Source organism: Pan troglodytes, chromosome 21, assembly GCF_028858775.2.
Source record: "Pan troglodytes isolate AG18354 chromosome 21, NHGRI_mPanTro3-v2.0_pri, whole genome shotgun sequence".
NCBI classification, from domain to species: Eukaryota; Metazoa; Chordata; class Mammalia; order Primates; family Hominidae; genus Pan; species Pan troglodytes.
The window spans coordinates 42906350-42928711 of NC_072419.2; the positions used below are offsets into that span (position 1 = coordinate 42906350).

The 22362-nt window shown below is 43.9% G+C and overlaps 1 protein-coding gene across 9 annotated transcripts in view; it reads right to left on the reverse strand.

The window, feature by feature from the left end:
* NDRG3 (NDRG family member 3) overlaps positions 1–22362 on the reverse strand; it is a 94142-nt gene that overhangs the window by 11221 nt on the left and 60559 nt on the right. For all 9 annotated transcript variants that reach the window (XM_001138768.5, XM_009437171.4, XM_009437169.5 and 6 more), the window contains 7 exons: positions 21115–21177; positions 19217–19277; positions 17519–17605; positions 7801–7857; positions 2978–3081; positions 1926–1991; positions 1736–1787 (listed from right to left, as the gene is read on the reverse strand). In XM_001138768.5, the coding sequence (XP_001138768.1) occupies positions 1736–1787; positions 1926–1991; positions 2978–3081; positions 7801–7857; positions 17519–17605; positions 19217–19277; positions 21115–21177 (490 nt within the window). The remainder of the gene's footprint in view (positions 1–1735; positions 1788–1925; positions 1992–2977; positions 3082–7800; positions 7858–17518; positions 17606–19216; positions 19278–21114; positions 21178–22362) is intronic.

Genomic DNA, 22362 nt, shown 5'->3' on the forward strand with positions numbered 1-22362 from the left:
TTCCCCACTCCACAAACCTTCTCAACTACGTCTACACCTCTGATTATTTGTTAGACTTCCTTTCCAAAAAGCTTTACTCCATAATGTTTTGCTCTATTTAGGGCAGCCAAAGAAATCAAGTAATTTCAGAGATATTTAGTTAAGTTATATATGCTGTAGGAAACACATAATTAGACATATGAAGAACTATCAACTTCATTTGTAATCAAATAAATGCAAATTAAAACAGTGAGATACTATTTTTAACCAATCGAATTAACTACTAATAAAAAAAAGATTCAATGCTAGACAGTGTGCAGTGAAACAGGCATGCTTATACAGTGCTGGTGGCAATATACTGGTATATCCTTTCTGGAAAGGAACCTGGGAAAATGTATTAAAGACTTTGTAAAGATGTATAATTTTGGACACATTAATTCCACTTCTGGAAATCCATCCCAAGGAAATAATCAAAGATTCAAAGATTTCCTAAGGATGTTCAATAGTAACATTATTTTTATTTTTATTTATTTTTTTGAGACAGAGTCTTTCTCTGTCTTGCCCAGGCTGGAGTGCAGTGGCGCAATCTTGGCTCACTGCAGTCTCTGCCTCCCAGGTTTGAGCAATTCTCCTGTCTCAGCCTCCCAAGTAGCTGGGAATGCAGGTGCATGCCACTACACCCGGCTAATTTTTAGTAGAGATGGGGTTTCACCATGTTGGCCAGGCTGGTCTTGAACTCCTGACCTCAGGTGATCCACCCACCTCAGCCTCCCAAAGTGCTGGGACTATAGGCATGAGCCACCATACCTGGCCAACAGTAACATTATTAATAATGCAAAATCAGAATTAATATGAGAACAAAGTTAAATAAATAGTGGTAAACCTACAGACATACTGATTATATAATGGAAAAATGCTATCAATAGTGTTAAGTCAGGTGCCCAAATCTTGTATATTTAATATAATCAGGTCTACGTAAGGCAAAAAATAATACTCTGTCTTTAGGTAATGGGATCATGATTTTCCCCTCATCCTTCTATTTTTAAATTTTTTTCATAGTTTCTACAATGAGCATATATCATTTTTATCCATGTGCTATGTCCTTCAGAAGGAGGCAGAGGTGGCCTTCCAGCCTGCTGGATTTATGGTGGTAATCTATTCCAGATTAAAGGCTGAGGCTGTCGGAAATCTGACAATAAGTAAATGGTGTTTAGTTGTACTACTTGCCACAAAGTGAACTACACAACACAAAGCAATCAAGAAAAAAACTGATCCCATCTAATGAAATCTAAGGATAAATTAATTTTCCAAAATGTATGACAAAGAGCAAACCCTGATATGTGCAATCAGAAAGAACAAAAACTAGTATTTACCGACTGTTTCTAGTGTGTCAGCAGTGTGTTACATACTTTTTTTTTGAGGCACGGTCTCACTCTGTCACCTAGGCTGGAGTGCAGTGGCACAATCATGGCTCACTGCAGTCTTGACCTCCTGAGCTCAAGCAATCCTCCTACCTCAGCCTCCAGAGTAGCTGGGACTACAGGCTGTCACCATGCCAGCTAATTAAAAAAATATATATTGTAGAGTTAGGGTCCCACTGTGTTGCCCAGGCTGGTCTCAAACTCCTGGGCTCAAGCGATCCTCCTGCCACAGCCTCTCAAAGTGTTGGGAATACAGGCGTGAGCCACTGCACCTGGCCTACACATTTTATTACATTTTGATCTCATTCATCTTCACAGCATGAGGACATACTTACCACAGCCTCAACTGCAGGCGAATTGTCCCCTACCACCAGTAAAGTAGAACACCTAGGTAGGCAAAGTAAGAGGTGTCACTCAGCAAATAGGCACATAAATTCCACTGAACACCAAATTAGTCTATGAAAGTCTATGAACACCAAATTAGTCTATATTTGGCAAGTCAGCTGAGGAAACTGAGGAACTTACTTTAATGTTTTTGATTTGTTATCATTTTGGCCCAGTATGGGTCTTTCGATCTCCAGGTCTCTGCGTCTAGAAAAACAAAGCAGAAGCAATGCCCTTTTTGGGTAAAGTCGTAGCACCTCAGGTTATTTTCTGGTCATAAACACCAAAATTTATCAAGGAATGTGAAACTATCTTTCCTTCACACCTGAGAAGGGAAGAGGCCCTATGACTTGGTTCTTGAGTCGCCATTTCAGTGGCATCCTGAGTGGTATGGAGCAGGAAGGAAGCTCTTGGCTCAACCCTGAAGGACTCTTTGGGATGCTGCAAGGAGACAGCCTCAACACCCAACAGCAACACCACTGAAACTCTCAAGTCCTAAGTGTTTAATTAATGTATTTTTTTGAGACACAGTCTCAGTCTGTCACCCAGGCTGGAGTGCAGTGGCATGATCTCAGCTCACTGCAACCTCTGCCTCCCGGGTTCAAGCGATTCTCCTGCCTCAGCCTCCCAAGTAGCTGAGATTACAGGCGCCCACCACTACACCCGGCTAATTTTTGTATTTTTGTAGAGATGGGGTTTCACTATGTTGGCCAGGCTGGTCTTGAACTCCTGACCTCATGATCCGCCCACCTCGGCCTCCCAAACTGCTGGGATTATAGGCATGAGCCACCACGCCCAGCCCTAAGTGTTTAATTTACAGGAATAAATTCCTTAAGAGAATGACTTACACTTTGAGGAGGGGGGAGGGGTGTTTTCCTTGTAACTGAGTTTAGCAAAGGGCTTAATCTTTCTGATTTCAACTAAAAATAGGGAGGCTCTGTTATACAGAGGAAAGAGCTAGAGAGACAAGGTTCAAAATCTGGCTTTACTCCTTACTGGCTGTATAATTTTGGGTAAGTTACAGCTGATCCATTTCCTCAATCTTTGTCCATGTTTCTAGAAAGCCAGAAGGGGCTCACATTTTCACCTCGGAGAAGCTGGTCCCAAGATTAGATACAGTCCTCTCTCCTTCTCCCACCCTCCTCTTTTTAGACCTGTTTACATTTAAGTGAAGAAACAGGAAAAAACTATACCCATTGTAGGAATTCAAGAAGAGCTGCAGGTTGTCTTGGTTGATGTCTTGGGCAATATGCATTCTGTAGGTTTGGATCAGGTCCAGGTTGGCCTGTAACTCTTCCTAGAACAGTTCAAAGAAGACATGGGTAAGCTTCTGAGCTCCAGAATAAGTCCATCTTGTTTGGTTTGCATTTTCATTACCACAAGCCAAATCGTGCGGCTCATGATGGGAACTGGGGCAGAGCCTGGGGACTACTGATGTACTGGTAGGCTGAATGACTGATTATTTGCATCAGACTGGTTCAGTGCTATATTCTGTGTCAGATGAGGGCAGCAAAAGACCTATTATGGATTCAAGTACTAGCTGTGGAACTTAGGTCACCTTGTCACTCTGAACCCTGATTTCTTTGTATTTTTTTTAATGTTCTGCCATTCTTCACAAAAACGGAGATATTGTAAAATGAAGACAATAACCAGCTATCTGACAAGGCTGTTTTAAAGATTAAGTAAGAAAAGTTATATAAACATATAAACCATAAAGTGTAAAACAAATGGAATGTAACATTTCTTTTCTTTTTTTTATAAGATGGAGTCTTGTTCAGTCACCCAGGCTGAGCAATGGCGCAGTCTCAGCTCACTGCAACCTCCACCTCCCGGGTTCAAGCAATTCTCCTGCCTCAGCCTCCTGAATAGCTGGGATTAGAGATATGCACCACCATGCTCAGCTAATTTTTTTGTATTTTTAGTAGAGACGGGGTCTCACCATGTTGGCCATGCTGGTCTTGAACTCTTGACCTCAAGTGATCTGCTGCACCTGGCTACATTTCTTTTAATAACCATAAATCTTTAATAACCATAAATCTATAGCTTCACTGATATAATCAGCATATTACCTATCTATATATACCACCATTTAATATTACACATTGTATAATTATATATTCCATTGCGTTTATGACACTTTATTGATTTAGTAATTCATTATTTATTTTAATCTTTTAAATTTTATTTTAGAGATGGGGACTCACTACGCTGCTCAGGCTGGAGTGCAGTGGCTGTTCACAGGCACTATCATAATGTACTGCAGCTTGGAACTCCTGGGCTCAAGATCCTCCTGCCTCAGCCTCCTGGGGAGCTGAGACAACAGGCACACTCAACTGTGCCTGGCTCATTTATTTTAATCTTATTACCAATACTTTTAAAGGTATAAAATACGAGAGAAACAAAATGGTCTATGCAGTGAAAAGTCTCCCTCTCCACCACCCACTGTTTAATGGTCACTCTGTTGCTGGCCTTCTCAGATGTCATCAGAGCTAGCTGCCAGATTCTTGAGTACATAAGCATACATGTAAATACGTGTGTGCATACACACAACATCAATAAGCAGTTTTAAGCATAAAGAAATTGCATTGGAGGAAAGAAATATATCAGGGATAATTAAGAAGTCCGTTAATCCAGGGCAATGTGTAAAGTTCACCACCAAGACTTGTTAGAGAAATAGAGACATGGAAAAAATTTCTTCACATTTTCACAACCATGTGGATGAAATGAACCCAGAATACAGCTGGAAATTGACAAGCGTCTACCTGAAACTGAAGGGTACACGAATCACTACTAGAAAACTTTGTGAGAGTCCCAGTCTCATTCTAAAGGTATTATAATAAGAAAAGTGAATACCAAATGACAGGCCAGGTGTGGTGGCTCATGCCTGTAATCCCAGCACTTTAGGAGGCTGAGGCAGGAGGATCTCTTGAGGCCAGGAGTTTGAGACCAGCATGGGTTAACATAGTGAGACCCCCATCTCTACAAAAAAATTTAAAACTAGCTTAGTGTGGTGGTACGTGCCTGTAGTACTAGCTACTCAGGAGGCTGAAGGAGGAGGATGGCTTGAGCCCAGGAGGTCGAGGCTGCAGCGAACTAAGATGGCACCACTGCACTCCAGCCTGGACAACAGAGCAAGACCCTGTCTCAACAAACAAACAAATAAACAGACTCCCATCTTTTTAAAAACACAAATTATAGTCCTCTAGATATTGTTCTACACTTGCTTTCCCTTGTAAAGTATGGTAGAGATCATTCCTTATCTGGATATATAGAGCTATCTCATTTATTTACACTACCCATCTTCCCACATCCTTGCTAGTACAAACGTATTTTTAATTTTTTTCTCTTATTGGTGAAGTTGAGCATTATTCATGTTTAAAAACCATGTTTGTTTCCATTTCAAATTAATACAAGCATTAACTTGCTTACATGTTTTAAAATTTATTTTTAATTTTTATTATCTTTTTGACTGGTCAAGAGCAGTGGTGAGAAAGGGGAAAGAGTGGAACAGGGAATTCAATCTGTAACTAACTGTGAACAATCAATTCAGATAATTCCCTACCTTCAGACCAGCCTGGATGCTTAAATTTTAAATGAACTCTTCAGTCTTATGACAATCCACTATGACCTCATATGTTTTAAATTAAACATATATTTTTTATATATATGTACATACATAGTTATATATATACATAGTTATATATAGAGAGAGATAAATTGTATATATAGCGAGAGAAATATATATATATATGTAACTATATATATAGTGAGGATGTTCTTGCTTTTCAGAAATTATTAAATACTGGCCTTAGCTTTCCCCTCAGAGGCTTATATGAAGTAGTATTTCTTTTTGCTATGTTGCCCAGGCTGGTGTCGAATTATGGGCTCAAGTGATCCTCCCATCACAGCCTCCCAAGTAGCTGGGAACACAGGCATGGCTACTAAGCCCGTCTGATTTTTGAATTTTTTTTTTTTTTTTTTGAGACAGAGTTTCGCTCTTGTTGCCCATGCTGGAGTGCAATGGCGCGATCTCGGCTCAACGCAACCTTCACCTCCTGGGTTCAAGAAATTCTCTTGCCTCAGCCTCCCGAGTAGCTGGGATTACAGGCATGTGCCACCACACCTGGCTAATTTTGTTTTTTTTTTTTTTTTCTGGGATGGAGTCTTGCTCTGTTGCCCAGAGCTGGGGTGCAATGGTGCGATCTCAGCTCACTGCAACCTCTGCCTCCTGGGTTCAAGCAATTCTCCTGCCTCAACCTTCCAAGTAGCTGGTACTACAGGCGCGTGCCACCACACGTGGCTAATTTTTTTTGTATTTTTAGTAGAGACAGGGTTTCACCATGTTGGCCAGGCTGGTCTTGAACTCCTGACCTCGTGATCCACCTGCCTCGGCCTCCCAAAGTGCTGGGATTACAGGCATGAGCCACCGTGCCCAGCCTAATTTTGTATTTTTAGTAGAGTCCGTGTTGGTCAGGCTGGACTCTAGTGATCTCACCTGACCTCAAGTGATCTGCTCACCTCGGCCTCCCAAAGTGCTGGGATTACAGATGTAGAGCCACTGCGCCCGACCCCTAATTTGTAGTATATTAATACAATGAACTGCTGCTACACAGTAATAAAAAAGAATGAACTACTGACACATGGAATGACATGGATGAATCTCAAGACAGTATGTTAAGCAAAAGAAGCCAGACTCAGAGAAGTACACACTCTGTCATTCCATTTATATGAAGTTTCAGAACAGTCAAAATTAATCTATGGAGGTAACAGAATAGTGAAAATCTTGTTTGGGGTGGGGAATTATTGAGTGGGAAAGGATAATGAGGAAACCTTTGTGGGGTGATGAAAATGTTTTGTGTTCTGGGTGGTAGTTACATGAAACTATATACATCAGTAAATGGTCACTGAGGTGCACTTAGGATGTGTGCATTACACTATGTATAAGTATTACCTCAATTAAAGAGAGGGCAAGATGGAGGCAAAACTCAAAGGAGTCAGCTGGAAGAATTAAAGTGGTTGCCACTAAAAAGCAGAATATGGGGTAGGTGACAGATTCTTTGTAATAAGCCCTATAGAACTTCTCTACTCTAAAATATATGTGACTTTGTAACTTTGATAAAAATATGATGAAATAAAAGACTGTGGATTTTGGACTTGGCCTGACCTGGATTCAAATGTCAGCTCCACACTTACCATCTGGATAGTGGTGGCAAGTTATGTTGCCTCTCTGGTCTTTGGTTTCCCTATCTTAAAATCAGACTAATAGAACCATGTAAAAAACAACTTGGTTTGCACATCTAAAGTATTATAAATAATCAGTACTCGATAAATGCTAGTTTTCTTCCCATCTGCCATTTTCCTTCAGATAACATTTAAAATTAAGCAGATTACAATTGAGCACCCACTCTCGTCTCCCCATTCTAGACACCTCACAGCTTTCTGACCTCACTGCTCATTTACTCCATCACTCCTTTGTCAGTCACCCAACTCACTTTTCCCTTTGAAGAAGACCAGGTTCCCCCTCACCTACCAATTAAGCTCCCTCCCCTACCCAGCAATTATGTACACGATAACTGCCACTTTCTGTGAAGACTTGTTTCCTCACCAGTTGAAAAACATGGGGCTTGAACAAGATAATCTCTAAGCTTCTTTTAGCACTATTATTTCAAGGTTTTTCCCCCTGAAATTTCTATTTCTGTGAAGCCTTTCCCAGACCTCCTAATGGCTCTAAAGATGTTTGGGGAGGCACGTGATGTCAAACATTAACAGATGGCATTCTACTTACAGGAACAGGTAGCAGGAGATGCTGTCTTCTCTCATAGCTCCACATGTCAACAGCTATGTGGCAATGAGTTAAAGATTCACCTTTGCAGGGCCACATGCCTTTCAGACTACATTGGAACTGTTACTTGCTAGGATCAGGTAAATTCTAAGGCAGCCCTTCTTTCCTAAGGTAAAATAAGAATTTGCGTGCAAGCCAATAAACACAGCTCTTCTGGGTGGAACAGGTACTTACCTGCCCAAAGTGATGAGCCAAAATAATGTCCACAACATTGGTTGTCAGGCCAGAGAGCTGAAAAGATAAAAACTCTGTGTTAAGAATGTAAGCATATGCAAAAATTTATCAAGCTGCCCAATTAAAATGAGTGCACTTTATTATATATGTTATCTCTTTAAAAACAAATGAAAAACCCTTGGCCAGGTGCGATGGCTCACACCTATAATCCCAGGACTTTGGGAGGCTGAGGCGGGCAGATCACGAGGTCAGGAGATTGAGACCATCCTGGCTAACACGGTGAAACCCTGTCTCTACTAAAAATACAAAAAATTAGCCAGGTGTGGTGGCAGGTACCTGTAGTCCCTGCTACTCGGGAGGTTGAGGCAGGAGAATGGCATGAACCCGGGAGGCAGAGCTTGCAGTGAGCCGAGATTGCGCCACTGCACTCCAGCCTGGGCGACACAGTGAGACTCCATCTCAAAAAAAAAAAAAAAAAAACCCCACAATTCAGTGTTATACATTTCATGAGACGGTGGTTTCAAAGAAACATAGAGATGAGAAACAAGTCAGAAAAACTAAGTCTCCTTTGCAGGGTAATAATAAAGCCTGCTATGAAATAGGGGACTGGAAGGACAATGTCAATTCCTTCTTTGAAAGCCTGAGACCTAGACCTCACGGCTGTTTGCTACTTTATTCCTGTCTGTATTTCTGTATTTACACTGGATTTATGGCTGATAAGGACTAACTTAACAATCACTGCCATGACTTCCAAGAGACAAAAACAATTTTTTTCCTCTTTCTTCCAGTTTTTGCTATCTTCATTTCAGGGAGTGGGAGGAAATGAGTTGTTTACAGAATGTTCTTGAGTTTTAAACATTTTTCTCCTAATTTTTCCCATTTCAAAATGATGCATCTCACAGTCTAATAAATGCAGCAATCTGTGTAAATCTGCATACTGTAGTCTATTTTCAGAAAAATTTCCAACTCAAATTATGTTGCTGATTCCTGTTCAGCCTTCTTCCTTGGTTTTATGCTGAACCTGTACTGCTGATCAGGGATGAAGTACTGAATTGGGGGTAAGAATGGAGAAGAGGCACTGAGGGAGACAGACATGGCTATGCCTGGAGTAGGACCATATAGTTCCAGAAAGACTGAGGAAGAAAGAAGTCCTGAAATCTTCACATAGGTTATCAGTGATGCACAGGTTATGAACTATAGAAAAGTAGGCTGGGCGTGGTGGCTCATGCCTGTAATCCCAGCACTTTGGGAGGCCGAGGCCAGCGGATCACCTGAGGTCAGGAGTTTGAGACCAGGCTGACCAACATGGTGAAACCCCGTCTCTACTAAAAATATACAAATTAGCCAGGCGTGGTGGTGTGCACTTGTAGTCCCAGCTACTCAAAAGGCTGAGGCAGGAGAATCACTTGAACCCAGGAGGTGGAGGTTGCAGTGAGCCGAGATCATGCCACTGCACTCCACCCTGGGCAACAGAGCAAGATTCCGTCTCAAAAAAAAAAAAAATGTACCCACATATTAAGAAAGAATTAGGACACGATTGATTGACAGGGTCTCTCTCTGTCACCCAGGCTGGAGTGCAGTGGCACCATCATAGCTCACTGCAGCCTTGACCTCCCAGGCTCAAGCGATTTTCCGGCCTCAGCCACCCAAGTAGCTGGGACTACAGTTGTGCACCACCACGCCAGGCTAATTTTTTAAATTTTTGTAGAGACGAGGTCTCACTATGTTGCCCAGGGTAGTCTTGAACTCCTGAGCTCAAGCAATCCTCCTGCCTCACCCTCCCAAAGTGCTGGGATTACCAATGTGAAACACTGCGCCCAGCCAGGACATATTTTAAATAAGCCAGGCTGTGAGAAGGAATTTCCATAGCATCTGGCAATAGCACTGTTAATGTGTTTTAGCTAAGAAATACCTCATTTCTCCAAAATGTAAACATAGGAAGAGATGGATAAATGATTTAGAATCTAGTTTGCTGATGACTAGAATATTTTAAGTTTTAATAAAAATATGCTTATCATAAGAAATTACGAAAAAACAGAATACAAAAGACATCATTTGTTTGTTTTCTTTTTTTTTGAGACAGGGTCTCGTTCTCTTGTTCTATCACCCAGGCTGGAGTGAAGTGGTGCAATCCAGGGTCACTGCAACCTCCACCTCCCAGGTTCAAGTGATTCTTCAACCTCAGCTCCCAAGTAGCTGGGAACACAGGCGTGCACCACCACACCTGGCTACGTTTCTGTATTTTTAGTAGAGATGGGTTTCACCATGTTGGCCAGGTGGCCAGGCCGGTCTTGAACTCCTGACCTCAAGTGATCCGCCCACTTTAATGAATACTTTAAAGCATTAAAACAATGCTTTAATGAATATTCTGGGTTTGCAATTTACTAGCAGTATAATTTTAAGTAAATAATGTCTCTGTAGGATAGTAATGATACCAATGGATTGTCCTGAGGCTGAAAAGTTAAGTATATCTAAAACATTTGGCTGGGCGCAGTAGCTCACACCTGTAATCCCAGCACTTTGGGAGGCCAAGACGGGTGGATCATGAGGTCAGGAGTTCAAGACCAGCCTGACCAACATGGTGAAACCCTGTCTCTACTAAAAATACAAAAATTAGCTGGGCGTGGTGGCACGTTATCTGTAATCCCAGCTACTCAGGAGGCTGAGGCAGGAGAATCACTTGAACCTGGGAGATTGAGGTTGCAGTGAGCCGAGATCACGCCACTGCACACTCCAGCCTGGGCAACAAGAGTGAAACTCCGTTTCAAAAACAAAAAAACATTTAAGAACAGTGCCTGGTACACAGTAAGCACTACATAGGTGTTACCTTTTTTAAAAATTTATTATCCATCTCTTTAAATCTTTTTTTTCTTTTTTGAGATGGAGTCTCACTCTATCACCCAGGCTGGAGTGCAGTGGTGCGATCTTGAGTCACTGCAAACTTTGCCTCCCGGGTTCAAGTGATTCTCCTCCTACCTCAGCCTCCCCAGTAGCTGGGATTACAGGCGTGTGCCACCACACCTGGCTAATTTTTGTATTTTTAGTAGAGACGGGGTTTCTCCATGTTGGTCAGGCTGGTCTCGAACTTCTGACCTCAGGTGATCCGCCCACCTCGACCTCCCAAAGTGCTGGGATTACAGGTGTGAGCCACCACGCCCAGCCCTCTTTAAATCTTTTTAAGGATCACTAACTACCTTTCAAAAAAGTTCCTAGATATCGACTTATTGAATCTCATGGTTTGAGTATCAATAAAGCTTTTTTTTTTTTTTTTTTTTAAGACAAGGTCTCTCTCTGTCACCCAGGCAGGACTGTAGTAGCATGATCATGGCTCACTGCAACCTTGAACACCTGGGCTCAAGCAATCCTTTCCCTTTAGCCTCCCGAGTAGCTGGGACTACAAGCGTGTACCACCTTTTAAATTTTTGTTGACACAAAGTCTTGTTCTGTTGACCAGGCTGGTCTTAAACTCCTGGCCTCAAGCGATCCTCCTGTCTTGGCCTCCCAAAGTGCTAGGACTACAGGCATGATCCACCATGCCCAGCCAGATTTTTTTTTTTTTTTTTTTTTTTTTTTTTTGAGACAGGGTCTCTGTCACCTAGTCTGGAGTCCAGTGGTGTGATCATGGCTCACTACAGCCTCGACCTGCTGGGTTCAAGTATTCTTCCCACCTCAGCTTACCGAGTAGCTGGAACCACAGACATGTGCCACCACAGCTGGCTTTTTTTTTTTTTTTTTTTGAGACAGTCTCGTCTGTTGCCCAGGCTAGAATGCAGTGGCATGATCTTGACTCACTACAACCTCCACCTCCCAGGTTCAAGCGATTCTCTTGCCTTAGCTTCCCAAGTAGCTGGGATTACAGACATGTGCCACCAGGCCCGGGTAATTTTTGTATTTTTAGTAGAGACGGGGTTTTGCCACGTTGGCCAGGCTGGTCTTGAACTCCTGACCTCAGGTGATCCATCTGCCTCTGCCTCCCAAAGTGCGGAGATTACAGGCATGAGCCACCTCACCTGGCCCGCAACGGGCTACTTTTTAAGTTTTTTTTTTTTTTTTGGCGGGGGGGATGGAGTTTTGCTCTTGTTGCCCAGGCTGGAGTGCAATGGCACGATCTCGACTCACTGCAACCTCCACCTCCCGGGTTCAAGTGATTCTCCTGCCTCAGCCTCCCGAGTAGCTGGGATTATAGGCATGCGCCACCATGCCTGGCACATTTTGTATTTTTAGTAGAGACGGGGTTTTTCCATGTTGGTCAGGCTGGTCTCGAACTCCCGACTTCAGGTGATATGCCCACCTCGGCCTCCCAAAGTGCTGGGATTACAGGTGTAAACTACTGCACCTGGCCTACTTTTAAAATTTTTTGTAGAGATGGGGTCTCACTATGTTGCCCAGGCTGGTCTCAAACTCGTGGGCTCAAGCGATCCTCCTGCCTCAGCCTCTCAAAGTGCTGAGATTACAGAGGTTTATAAACCACCGTGCCCAGCCAATAAAGACTCTTGATACATTTGACAAGTTGGGTGGTGGTATTTTGGAGACTTTGTCCTGCAATGGTGTATTAGAACATTTATGGCAATGTAAAAGTACTGAGAAGTAAGCATTTGTTTAAAATGAGATTAACGGCTGGGCGCGGTGGCTCACGCCTGTAATCCCAGCACTTTGGGAGGCTGAGGCGGGCGGATCACGAGGTCAGGAGATCGAGACCATCCTGGCTAACACGGTGAAACCCCGTCTCTACTATAAATACAAAAAATTAGCCGGGCTTGGTGGCGGGCGCCTGTAGTCCCAGCTACTTGGGAGGCTGAGGCGGGAGAATGGCGTGAACCCGGGAGGCGGAGCTTGCAGTGAGCCGAGATAGTGCCACTGCACTCCTGCCTGGGCGACACAGCGAGATCCGTCTCAAAAAAAAAAAAAAAAAATACATACATAAATAAATAATAAAATGAGATTAACAGATTAGGCATCTTTTAGCAGGAAATAAAACCTTAATTTTCTCTCTGGAAATCAGTGATTTATTATAAAATACCATAGTTTTAGATTAAAATAACATACACATAACATTTGTACTTCATCAAGAAAATGGTTCAAAACTTTTTCTAACCTAAAAACAGTGTTTTTGTTTGTTTGTTTTTTGTTTTGTTTTGTTTTTTTGAGACGGAGTTTTGCTCATCACCCAAGCTGGAGTGCAATGGCACGATCTCGGCTCACTGCAACCTCTGCCTCCTGGGTTCAAGTAATTCTCCTGCCTCAGCCTCCCGAGTAGCTGGGATTACAGGCATACACCACCAGGCCTGGCTAATGTTTTTATTTTTAGTAGAAACGGGGTTTCACCATGTTGGCCAGACTGGTCTTGAACTCCTGACCTCAGGTGATCCACTCACCTCGGCCTCCCAAAGTGCTGGGATAATGGGCGTGAGCCACGTGCCTGGCCTAACAGTGAATTATTTTTAGCATAGGTGAGTTGAATGCAAGTGATGGCAGTGGCTGCTGCCATCACGCTGTGTGGCTGGGGCGGCACACGCCATGGAGCTGGCGGAAGCCCCGCCCCTTCCGGGTTGGGACCAGAGCCGCAGACCCAGGCCTCCTGCTCTATGGAGCAAGCAGGATCCCCGCCCTCCTGGGCAGGGCTACAGCCGCCCAAACTGCAGCTGTGGATCTCAGCCTCCCTGTGTTCTTGGGGGAACTGGGAACAGGCAGGATTTGCCTTCCCAGGTGCAGCTGCAGCCGCTGCGCCTGTGGCTGCAGACCTGGGCCTCTGGCTCCGGGAAGCTAGCAGGAGCCGGGGACAAGCGGGAGCCGGGCCCCTTCCCAGCTGGCGGGCTGGGAGCTCCCAGGTGCAGCTGCAGCCGCCCTCCCAGGCGTAGGACTGGGGCATCTCTGCAGCCTGCACCCTTGGGCGCCCCAGGAAGGGCCCCTCCAAGCCCCGGGGCCATGAATGGAGCGGGACGCAGGCAGAGTCCTGGGCAGAAGGGGGCAGGGTTCCCAGTAAGGCCCCACCCTCAGGCCAGGAAGGCCCTGAAGGCTACGGGCTGGATTGCCAGTCGCCCAGACCAGTCAGGACTTGTGGCACCTCTTCCCAGCCTGCCCATGGCCGCCCATGGACCAATCAGCATGCACTTCCTCCCTTCTGAGGTCCATAAAAGCCTTGGGCTCAGCCAGCACAGGGTAGAGGATGGCCAGAGGACAAAGAAGGTAGAGACACTGGACAACCAGCTGCAGAGAGGAATACACTCTCCACTGAGTGCTTCAGGGACAACCTGCTGGCAGAGAAGGGCTACTCTCTCTGCTGAGAGCTTCAGAGACCTGCAGAGAAGTCGGAATGACTCGCCTGTGGAAAGGAACCACCTTCTCCAGGGCCTCCTGTCTGCAAAGAGCTGAACACTCGACTGGACGACCTGCCTACAGAGAGGAGCTACCCATTCCTCTGTGCTGTTCTAACACTAAATAAAACTCTTCTTCACCCTTCACTTGTCTGTGTACCTCACTCTTCCTGGATGCAGGACAGGAACTCAGGCAAAGGTGCTGTGGCCACAGAAGTTTCTGGCTAGACAAATCAACACCCCAGAGATCCCATAACACAAGGGATATAATTTTTTCCTTATTCCCACTTTTCTGTTTTAAAAAAATGTCCTCTCCCAACAGAATCACCCATTTTTTACTCTGGTTTGGGACTGGGACTGGGAGTGCTTATATTTGTAAAGTCATTAGCATTCCCTTTAGTTTCCTATCTCCTTGAATGGATTTTAGAGGTTAAATTCCTTCCTTTTTGAGTTAGCAAACACCAGCAATCCACATGTCGTTGGAAGGAGTAGCACAGATAAAGTGCTGGGGTTCACTGTGGAGTGATTCATTCATTTCATTCAGTAAGAAAAAGAAAATGCAAACTATAGACTAGGAGAAGCTATTTGAGATACATGTACCCAGGACGCACATACAGAATATTTTTTAAAGTGGGGAGGGGAATGAGGGTGAGGGCAAAAGACTTGAACAAACACTTCACAAGAGGATATTCAAGAAAAGATGCTTGACATCACTGCCCCTTAGGGAGATGCAAATTAAAACCCAGGATTGGCCGGGTGCGGTAGCTCACACCTGTAATCCCAGCACTTCGGGAGGCTGAGGCGGGTGGATCACGAGGTCAGGAGTTCAAGACCAGCCTGGCCAAGATGGTGAAACACCGTCTTTACTAAAAATATAAAATGAGCCAGGCATGGTGGCAGGCACCTGTGATCCCAGCTACTCGGGAGGCTAAGGCTGAGAGTTGCTTAAACCTGGGAGGCGGAGGTTGCAGTGAGCCAAGATCATGCCACTGCACTCCAGCCTGGGCGACAAGAGCGAGACTCCGTCTCAAACAAACAACAACAACAGGATTATCTATCTACAAGCATAGCTTAACATTTAAAAGATGATGTAATTAAAAATTCTTATTTTAATGACTAAAGCTATTTTGGTAATGGAAAACATAAAAACAAACTAATATCACAAATAAAACTGCTTGTCTTTTACTAAAATTAAAAGTACTTATAATATCAAATGTTGGTGATGTGGAGCAACTGAAACTTTCACGCATTGCTGTTGTGTAAATGGTTAAATACTTTGAAGACATTTTCATTTACTTTATTTTTATTTTTGTTTTCTTTGAGAGAGAGTCTCACTCTGTTGCCCAGGCTGGCATGCAGTGGCACGATCTTGGCTCACCGCAACCTCCACCTCCTGGGTTCAAGCAATTCTCCTGCCTCAGCCTCCTGAGTAGCTGGGATTACAGATGTGTACCATCATGCCCCACACCCCAGCTAATTTTCGTATTTTTAGTAGAGACAGGGTTTTGCCATGTTGGCCTGGCTAGTCTTGAACTCCTGACCTCAAGTGATCCTCCCACCTCGGCCTCCCAAAGTGTTGGCATTACAGGTGTGAGCTACCATGCCTGGCCTTGGTCAAATACTTTGGAAAACTGTTTGATTATATCTACTAAAGCTAAACATACAAATGCCCTATGACACAGCAATTTCACTCCTAGGTATAAACCCAAGAGAAATAAATGTGTATGTCTACTGAAAGACATAAGGAATATGCACAGCAGCTTTACTCATAAGATCCAAATAACAGAAACAACTCGTTCTGTGTATTCACACAATAGGTTACTAAAGAACCGTTTAGAACTCCTGTTAAATTGCAATTTTTTTTTTTTTTTTTTTTTTTGAGACAGAGTTTCACTCTTGTCACCCAGGCTGGAGCGCAATGGTGTGATCTCAGCTCACTGGAATCTCCACCTCCCAGGTTCAAGTGATTATCCTGTCTCAGCCCCCCGAGCAGCTGGGATTACAGGCACCCACCACCACGCCCGGCTAATTTTTGTATTTTTAGTAGAGACGGAGTTTCACCATGTTGGCCAGGCTGGTCTTGAACTCCTGACCTCAGGTGATCTGCCCACCTTGACCTCCCAAAGTGCTGGAATTACAGGCGTGAGCCACCGCGCCTGGCCAAATTGTAATTTATTTATTTATTTTTATTTTTTTCAGATGGAGTTTTGCTTTTGTTGCCCAGGCTGGAGTGCAATGGCACGATCTTAGCTCACTGCAACCTCTGCCTCCCAGGTTCAAGTGATTCTCCTGCCTCAGCCTCCCGAGTAGCTGGGATTACAGGCATGCACCACCACACCCGACTAATTTTGTATTTTTAGTAGAGATGGGGTTTCTCCATGTTGGTCAGGCTGGTCTCAAACTCCCGACCTCAGGTGATTTTCCCGCCTCTGCCTCCCAAAGTGCTGGGATTACAGGCATGAGCCACCGTGCCCAGTCCAAACTGTAATTTAGAACTACTGCTACATACAACTTGGATGAGTTTCACAGACACCGTGATGAAAGAAAAGAAACCAGACAGGCTGGGTGCGGTGGCTCACGCCTGTAATCCCAGCACTTTGGGAGGTCGAGGCGGGTGGATCACAAGGTCAGGAGTTCAAGACCAGCCTGGTCAAGATGATGAAACCCCGTCTCTCCTAAAAATACAAAGAAATTAGCCGGGCTTGGTGGTGGGCACCTGTAATCCCAGCCACTCAGGAGGCTGAGGCAGAGAATTGCTTGAACCGGGAGGTGGAGGTTGCAGTGAGCCAAGATCGTGCCACTGCACTCCAGCCTGGGCAACAGAGCAAGACTCGTCTCAAAAAAAAAAAAAAGAAAGAAACCAGACAGAGAAGAATACATTTTCAGCTGGGCACAGTGACTCACGCCTATAATCCCAGCACTCTGGGAGGCCAAGGCGGGCAAATCACGAGGTCAGGAGTTTGAGACCAGCCTGGCCAATACGGTGAAACCCTTGAACCGGGAGGTGGAGGTTGCAGTGAGCCGAGATCGCACCACTGCACTCCAGCCTGGGCAACAGAGTGAGACTCCATCTCAAAAAAAAAAAAAAATACAGTTTCTATGATTCCAATTTAACAGATAAAACTGTTTAAAAACAGATAAAACTTATCTCTGGTAACAACAGTCAGAACAGGTAATTTCTGGGAAGGAGAGGAAGTATCAATTAGGAAAAGATACAACGGAATCCCCTAGTGAGCTGGGAATATTCTATATCGTGATTGGATGGTGATTTTATATGTAAACATTCTTCAAGCTATATACTTAACATTTTTACCCTTAACTGTATATATACTTCAATGAAAAACTGGTAAGCTGTTTTGAGATGGGCCAAGATAAGCCGATGGACACCTTCATGTGGTACTTACTTTGGAAGCTGCCCAGTCAATCCAGCCTTTAGCGCAAGGGTCAACATTAATGAGCACAAGGCCTTCCACAAGCTCTGGATGGTTGAGCTGAAAGATGAGGCAAAGACAATAGTATGAAAGCTACACTCCCACAGTTCTTCTAAACAGTTGGAACATGGTTGATCAATTCTTACTTACATGCCTTAATGCCTCACATTTGAAAGTAAGACTACAAAGAGGGAGAACATGTGGAAAAATAGCTCTTGAAATCTGACTTAGCATATGGAAACCAGTTTCTGGTTTTGCTATCAAATTACTTATTTTACTATCAAATTATCTTGTCTTGCAAAGATCTATATGCAGTTGTTCAATTCATGGTGGATCTTCCTCATTGGGAAAGCGCCCTTGGCACAAGCAGCTGCTCCACGCTCATATATCTTTGTTCTCAACAGAGGCTTCTGAAGTTTTTTTTTCTGAAACCATCTGAACAGTCTGTATCATCCTCAGAAGACTCTCCTATCACTGAGGACGTATTAAAAAAAAATAATGATAATAATGTCTGGCCGGGCACGGTGGCTCACGCCTGTAATCTCAGCACTTTGGGAGGCTGAGGAGGGTGGATCACGAGGTCAGGAGTTAGAGACCAGCCTGACCAACATGGCGAAACCCCATGTCTACTAAAAATACAAAAATTAGCTGGGTGTGGTAGTGGGCGCCTGTAATCCCAGCTACTCAGGAGGCTGAGGCAGGAGAATCACTTAAACCCAGGAGGCAGAGGTTGCAGTGAGCCGAGATTGCACCACTGCACTCCAGCCTGGGCGACACAGCAAGACTTCATCTCAAAAAAAAAAAAAAAAATTTATAATAGGAGCTCTAGCTCTCTAGCTTATTTAATTTAATTTAATTTAATTTTTTTTTTGAGACAGAGTTTCGCTCTTGTTGCCCAGGCTGGTGCAGTGATGCTATCTCGGCTCACTACAATCTCGGCCTCCAGGATTCATGCAATTCTCCTGCCTCAGCATCCTGAGTAGCTGGGATTACAGGCACCTACCACCACGCCCATCTAATTTTTGTATTTTTAGTGGAGACGGGGTTTCCCATGTTGGCCAGGCTGGTCTCGAACTCCTGACCTCAGGTGATCCACCCGTGTTGGCCTCCCAAAGTGCTAGGATCACAGGCGTGAGCCACCGTGCCTGGTCCCTGGCTTACTTTTTTTCTCTGACTACAGTGATTATATTCACGATAGAAAATTTGATAAGCAGAGAAATTATAAAAAGCAGAAAATAAAAATTTCACATTATCTTACCACATATCAATCCATTAATATTTTTTGGTACATTTTCTTCCAGTCCTTTCCTATGGCTATGACAAACTTTATGTCAATCTATATTCTAACTTTTTGGTTAACATTATAATGTATGCAAACCATGTATCATTATAAAGCTTTTCGTAAACTTAATTTTAATGGCCGTACAAAATTCCATTATAAGCAGCATATAGGACTTGCTTTTTATTGATGATGTACTGTCCCCATTTGTGATTTTTCAGGTATTGTTAAGTACAAAGCTAGGCTTTATACAACCTGTATCTAAAGCTGACAGAAGTTACAGAAAAACTGACATAAGGCCCAGAATACTGCCTGGTCATTTAACACAGCAGTAATAGCTGTGACCCAGGCACTGCCTCAAGGATGTTGAGGCTAATCCTCTACATACTTACTGCAAATCTGCTGAGGATGTAAGCTCCAGCTCCAACTCCAATTCCAATGATGCTTTTCAGGCTGTGAATGGGACATAACGACAACTGACAGAGTCAACTTCATTTGCAGGCAGCATTGCATAATTGAAAGCATACAACCTGGGTTGAAATCCTGGCTCTGATATTTATTAGATGTGAGAATTTGGGCAAGTGTTTTTTTTTTCTTTCCCCTAACTTTCTGAGCCTCAGTTCCTTATTTATAAAACAAGGATCTCAGCTGGGCGCAGTGGCTTACGCCTGTAATCTTAGCACTTTGGGAGGCCGAGGCAGGCGGATCACGAGGTCGGCGGATCACGAGGTCAGCAGATCAAGACCATCCTGACCAACATGGTGAAACCCCGTCTCTACTAAAATACAAAAAATTAGCCGGGCATGGTGGCGTGCGCCTGTTAAAAAAAAAAAACAAAGGCTGGGCACGGTGGCTCACGCCTGTAATCCCAGCACTTTGGGAGGCCGAGGCGAGCGGATCACGAAGTCAGGAGATCGAGACCATCCTGGCTAACACGGTGAAACCCCGTCTCTACTAAAAATACAAAAAAAATTAACCAGACATGGTGGCGGGCACCTGTAGTCTCAGCTGCTCAGGAGGCTGAGGCAGGAGAATGGCGTGAACCCGGGAGGTGGAGCTTGCAGTGAGCCGAGAATGCGCCACTGCACTCCAGCCTAGGTGACAGAGTGAGACTCCCTCTCAAAAAAAACAAAAAACAAAACCAAAAAAACAAGGATCCCACCAACTACTTTCAAGTTGGTTTTAATGGTTAAATAAAATATAACTGAGACCGGGGGCAGTGGCTCACGCCTATGATCCCAGGACTTTGAGAGGCCAAGGCAGGTGGATCATTGAAGGTGAGGAGTTCGAGATCAGCCTGGCCAACATGATGAAACCCCGTCTCTACTAAAAATACAAAAAAAATTAGCCAGGCATGGTGGCCTGTGCCTGTAATCCCAGCTAAATGGGAAGCTGAGGCAGGAAAATCGTTTGAAGCCAGGAGGCAGAGGCTGCAGTGAGCTGCGATCGCACCACTACACTCTAGCCTGGGTGATGGAGTGAAACTCCATCTCAAAACAAACAAATAAATAAATAAATATATGTATATATATGTATATGTATATATACATATATATATACACACACATATATGTACACACACACACACACACATATAAAAATATATATAACTGAAACCTGAGAGTTATCCTTGGTAGCTGTCAGTATCCAACCCATCAGCAAGTCAGTGGAGTCTATCTCCAGAATATATCCATCTACCTACTACTATCTATTTCAATCATCCCCCAACAGCAGCATCCAGTACCATGCTATCATTATCTCTTGCCTGGACTATTGTTAATAGTTTAACTGTTCTCCCTGCTTTCTCTCTCTGATTCTTCTCCAAACCATTCTCTTCTCAGTGAGATGAACGTTTTTAAAAAAATTTAAACAGCTTTATATTTATTTTTTAGATACAGGGTGTCTCACTGTTACTCAGGCTGGAGTGCAGGGGTGGGATCACAACTCACTGTAGCCTTGAACTGCTGTTGTTAAGTGATCTTCCTGCCACTTGGCCCAGCTCAAGGTAGATTTTTAAATCTTCTAGGTCTCAGCGTGTGTGCCACCTTCCTAGAGAGGAATTCCCTAACTTGCCTTACTAATGTAGATCCCGCCCTTATTCTCTATCACAACACCCCACTGACTTATTTTATAGAACTTTATTATTTGTTTGCTTACTTGTTACCCCACTAAGCTCTAGGAGGACAGTGATAATATTTTTCCTAACCATCATATCCTCTGAAACAGACACTAAAGAATTCACCATAGAAAGTCAATAAAAACTGCATGAAAGACTGCAGAATGAACCTACCTTAGGTGGGTAAGAACAGGAGGCAGCATTTCAGCCAGCTCATCCATTGTGGGGTACTGATACCTGCAATCCAGAAGGATATCTCCTGAATTAGAAAGCACTCACAATTCCCAGTTGCTAGAACAGCTGGAAAGGTCCAGAAGTCTTAGATAAAAGGCTGAGCGCAGTAGCTCATGCCTATAATCCCAGCACTTTGGGACACCGAGGTGGGCAGATCACCTGAGGTTGGGAGTTCGAGACCAGCCTGACCAACATGGCGAAACCTCATCTCTACTAAAAATACAAAATTAGCTGGGTGTGGTAGCACATGCCTGTAATCCCAGAAACTTGGGAGGCTGAGGCAGGAGAATTGCTTGAACCTGAGAGGCGGAGGCTGCAGTGAGCGGAGATCATGCCATTGCACTCCAGCCTGGGTAACAAGAGCGAAACTCTGCCTCAAAAAAAAAAAAAAAAAAAAAAAAAAAAATCTTAGATAAAAGCATTTCCTTTTACCAAAGGCTCAAAGGAGGTGATGTGGTACCTGAAAATGATTGTGGCATATTGTGTAACTCTCTACAAATGCCATGCTAAGGAGAAAGTAAAATAATCCACGGTTTCTATATCCTAACAAGCAGCCCTTGGGACCAGAGGGTGCCACATGAAAAGAACTAGTAACATGGTTCTCTCTTAGGGTATTTCCAAACCTCTAACAATCTCTTCAGTTGGAGTCCAGGCTCAGTAAACCTCCGGCAGTAAGAGTCAACTCAGAAAGTGGGTCTTGGTCTACTGCTATATTTAGGCAACTAAATGCAAAAATAAAGCTTTTCTAGGTATGGGCACACAGTTACAAACCCTTAGCATGAATGCTTATTTGTTTCACTTAGGCATAGAATAACATAGTTATTTTTAAATTTTTATTATTATTATTATTAATTTTTTAAGAGACATGGTCTCACTCTGTCACCCAGGCTGGAGTGCAGTAGTGAAATCATAGCTCACTGTAACCTTGAACTCCTGGGCTCAAGCTATCCTCCTGCCTCAGGCTTCTGAGTAGCTGGGACTACAGGCGCATGCCACCATGCCTGGCTAATTTTTCAATTTTTTGTAGAGATGGAGTCTCGCTATGTTGCCAGGGCTGGTCTTGAATTCCTGGCCTCAGGTGATCCTCCTACCTCAGCCTAACAAAGTGCTAGGACTACAGGTGTGAGCCACTGTGTCTGGCATGGTTATTTTATTGTATTTGAATTTGGTTCATAATATGAACCATCT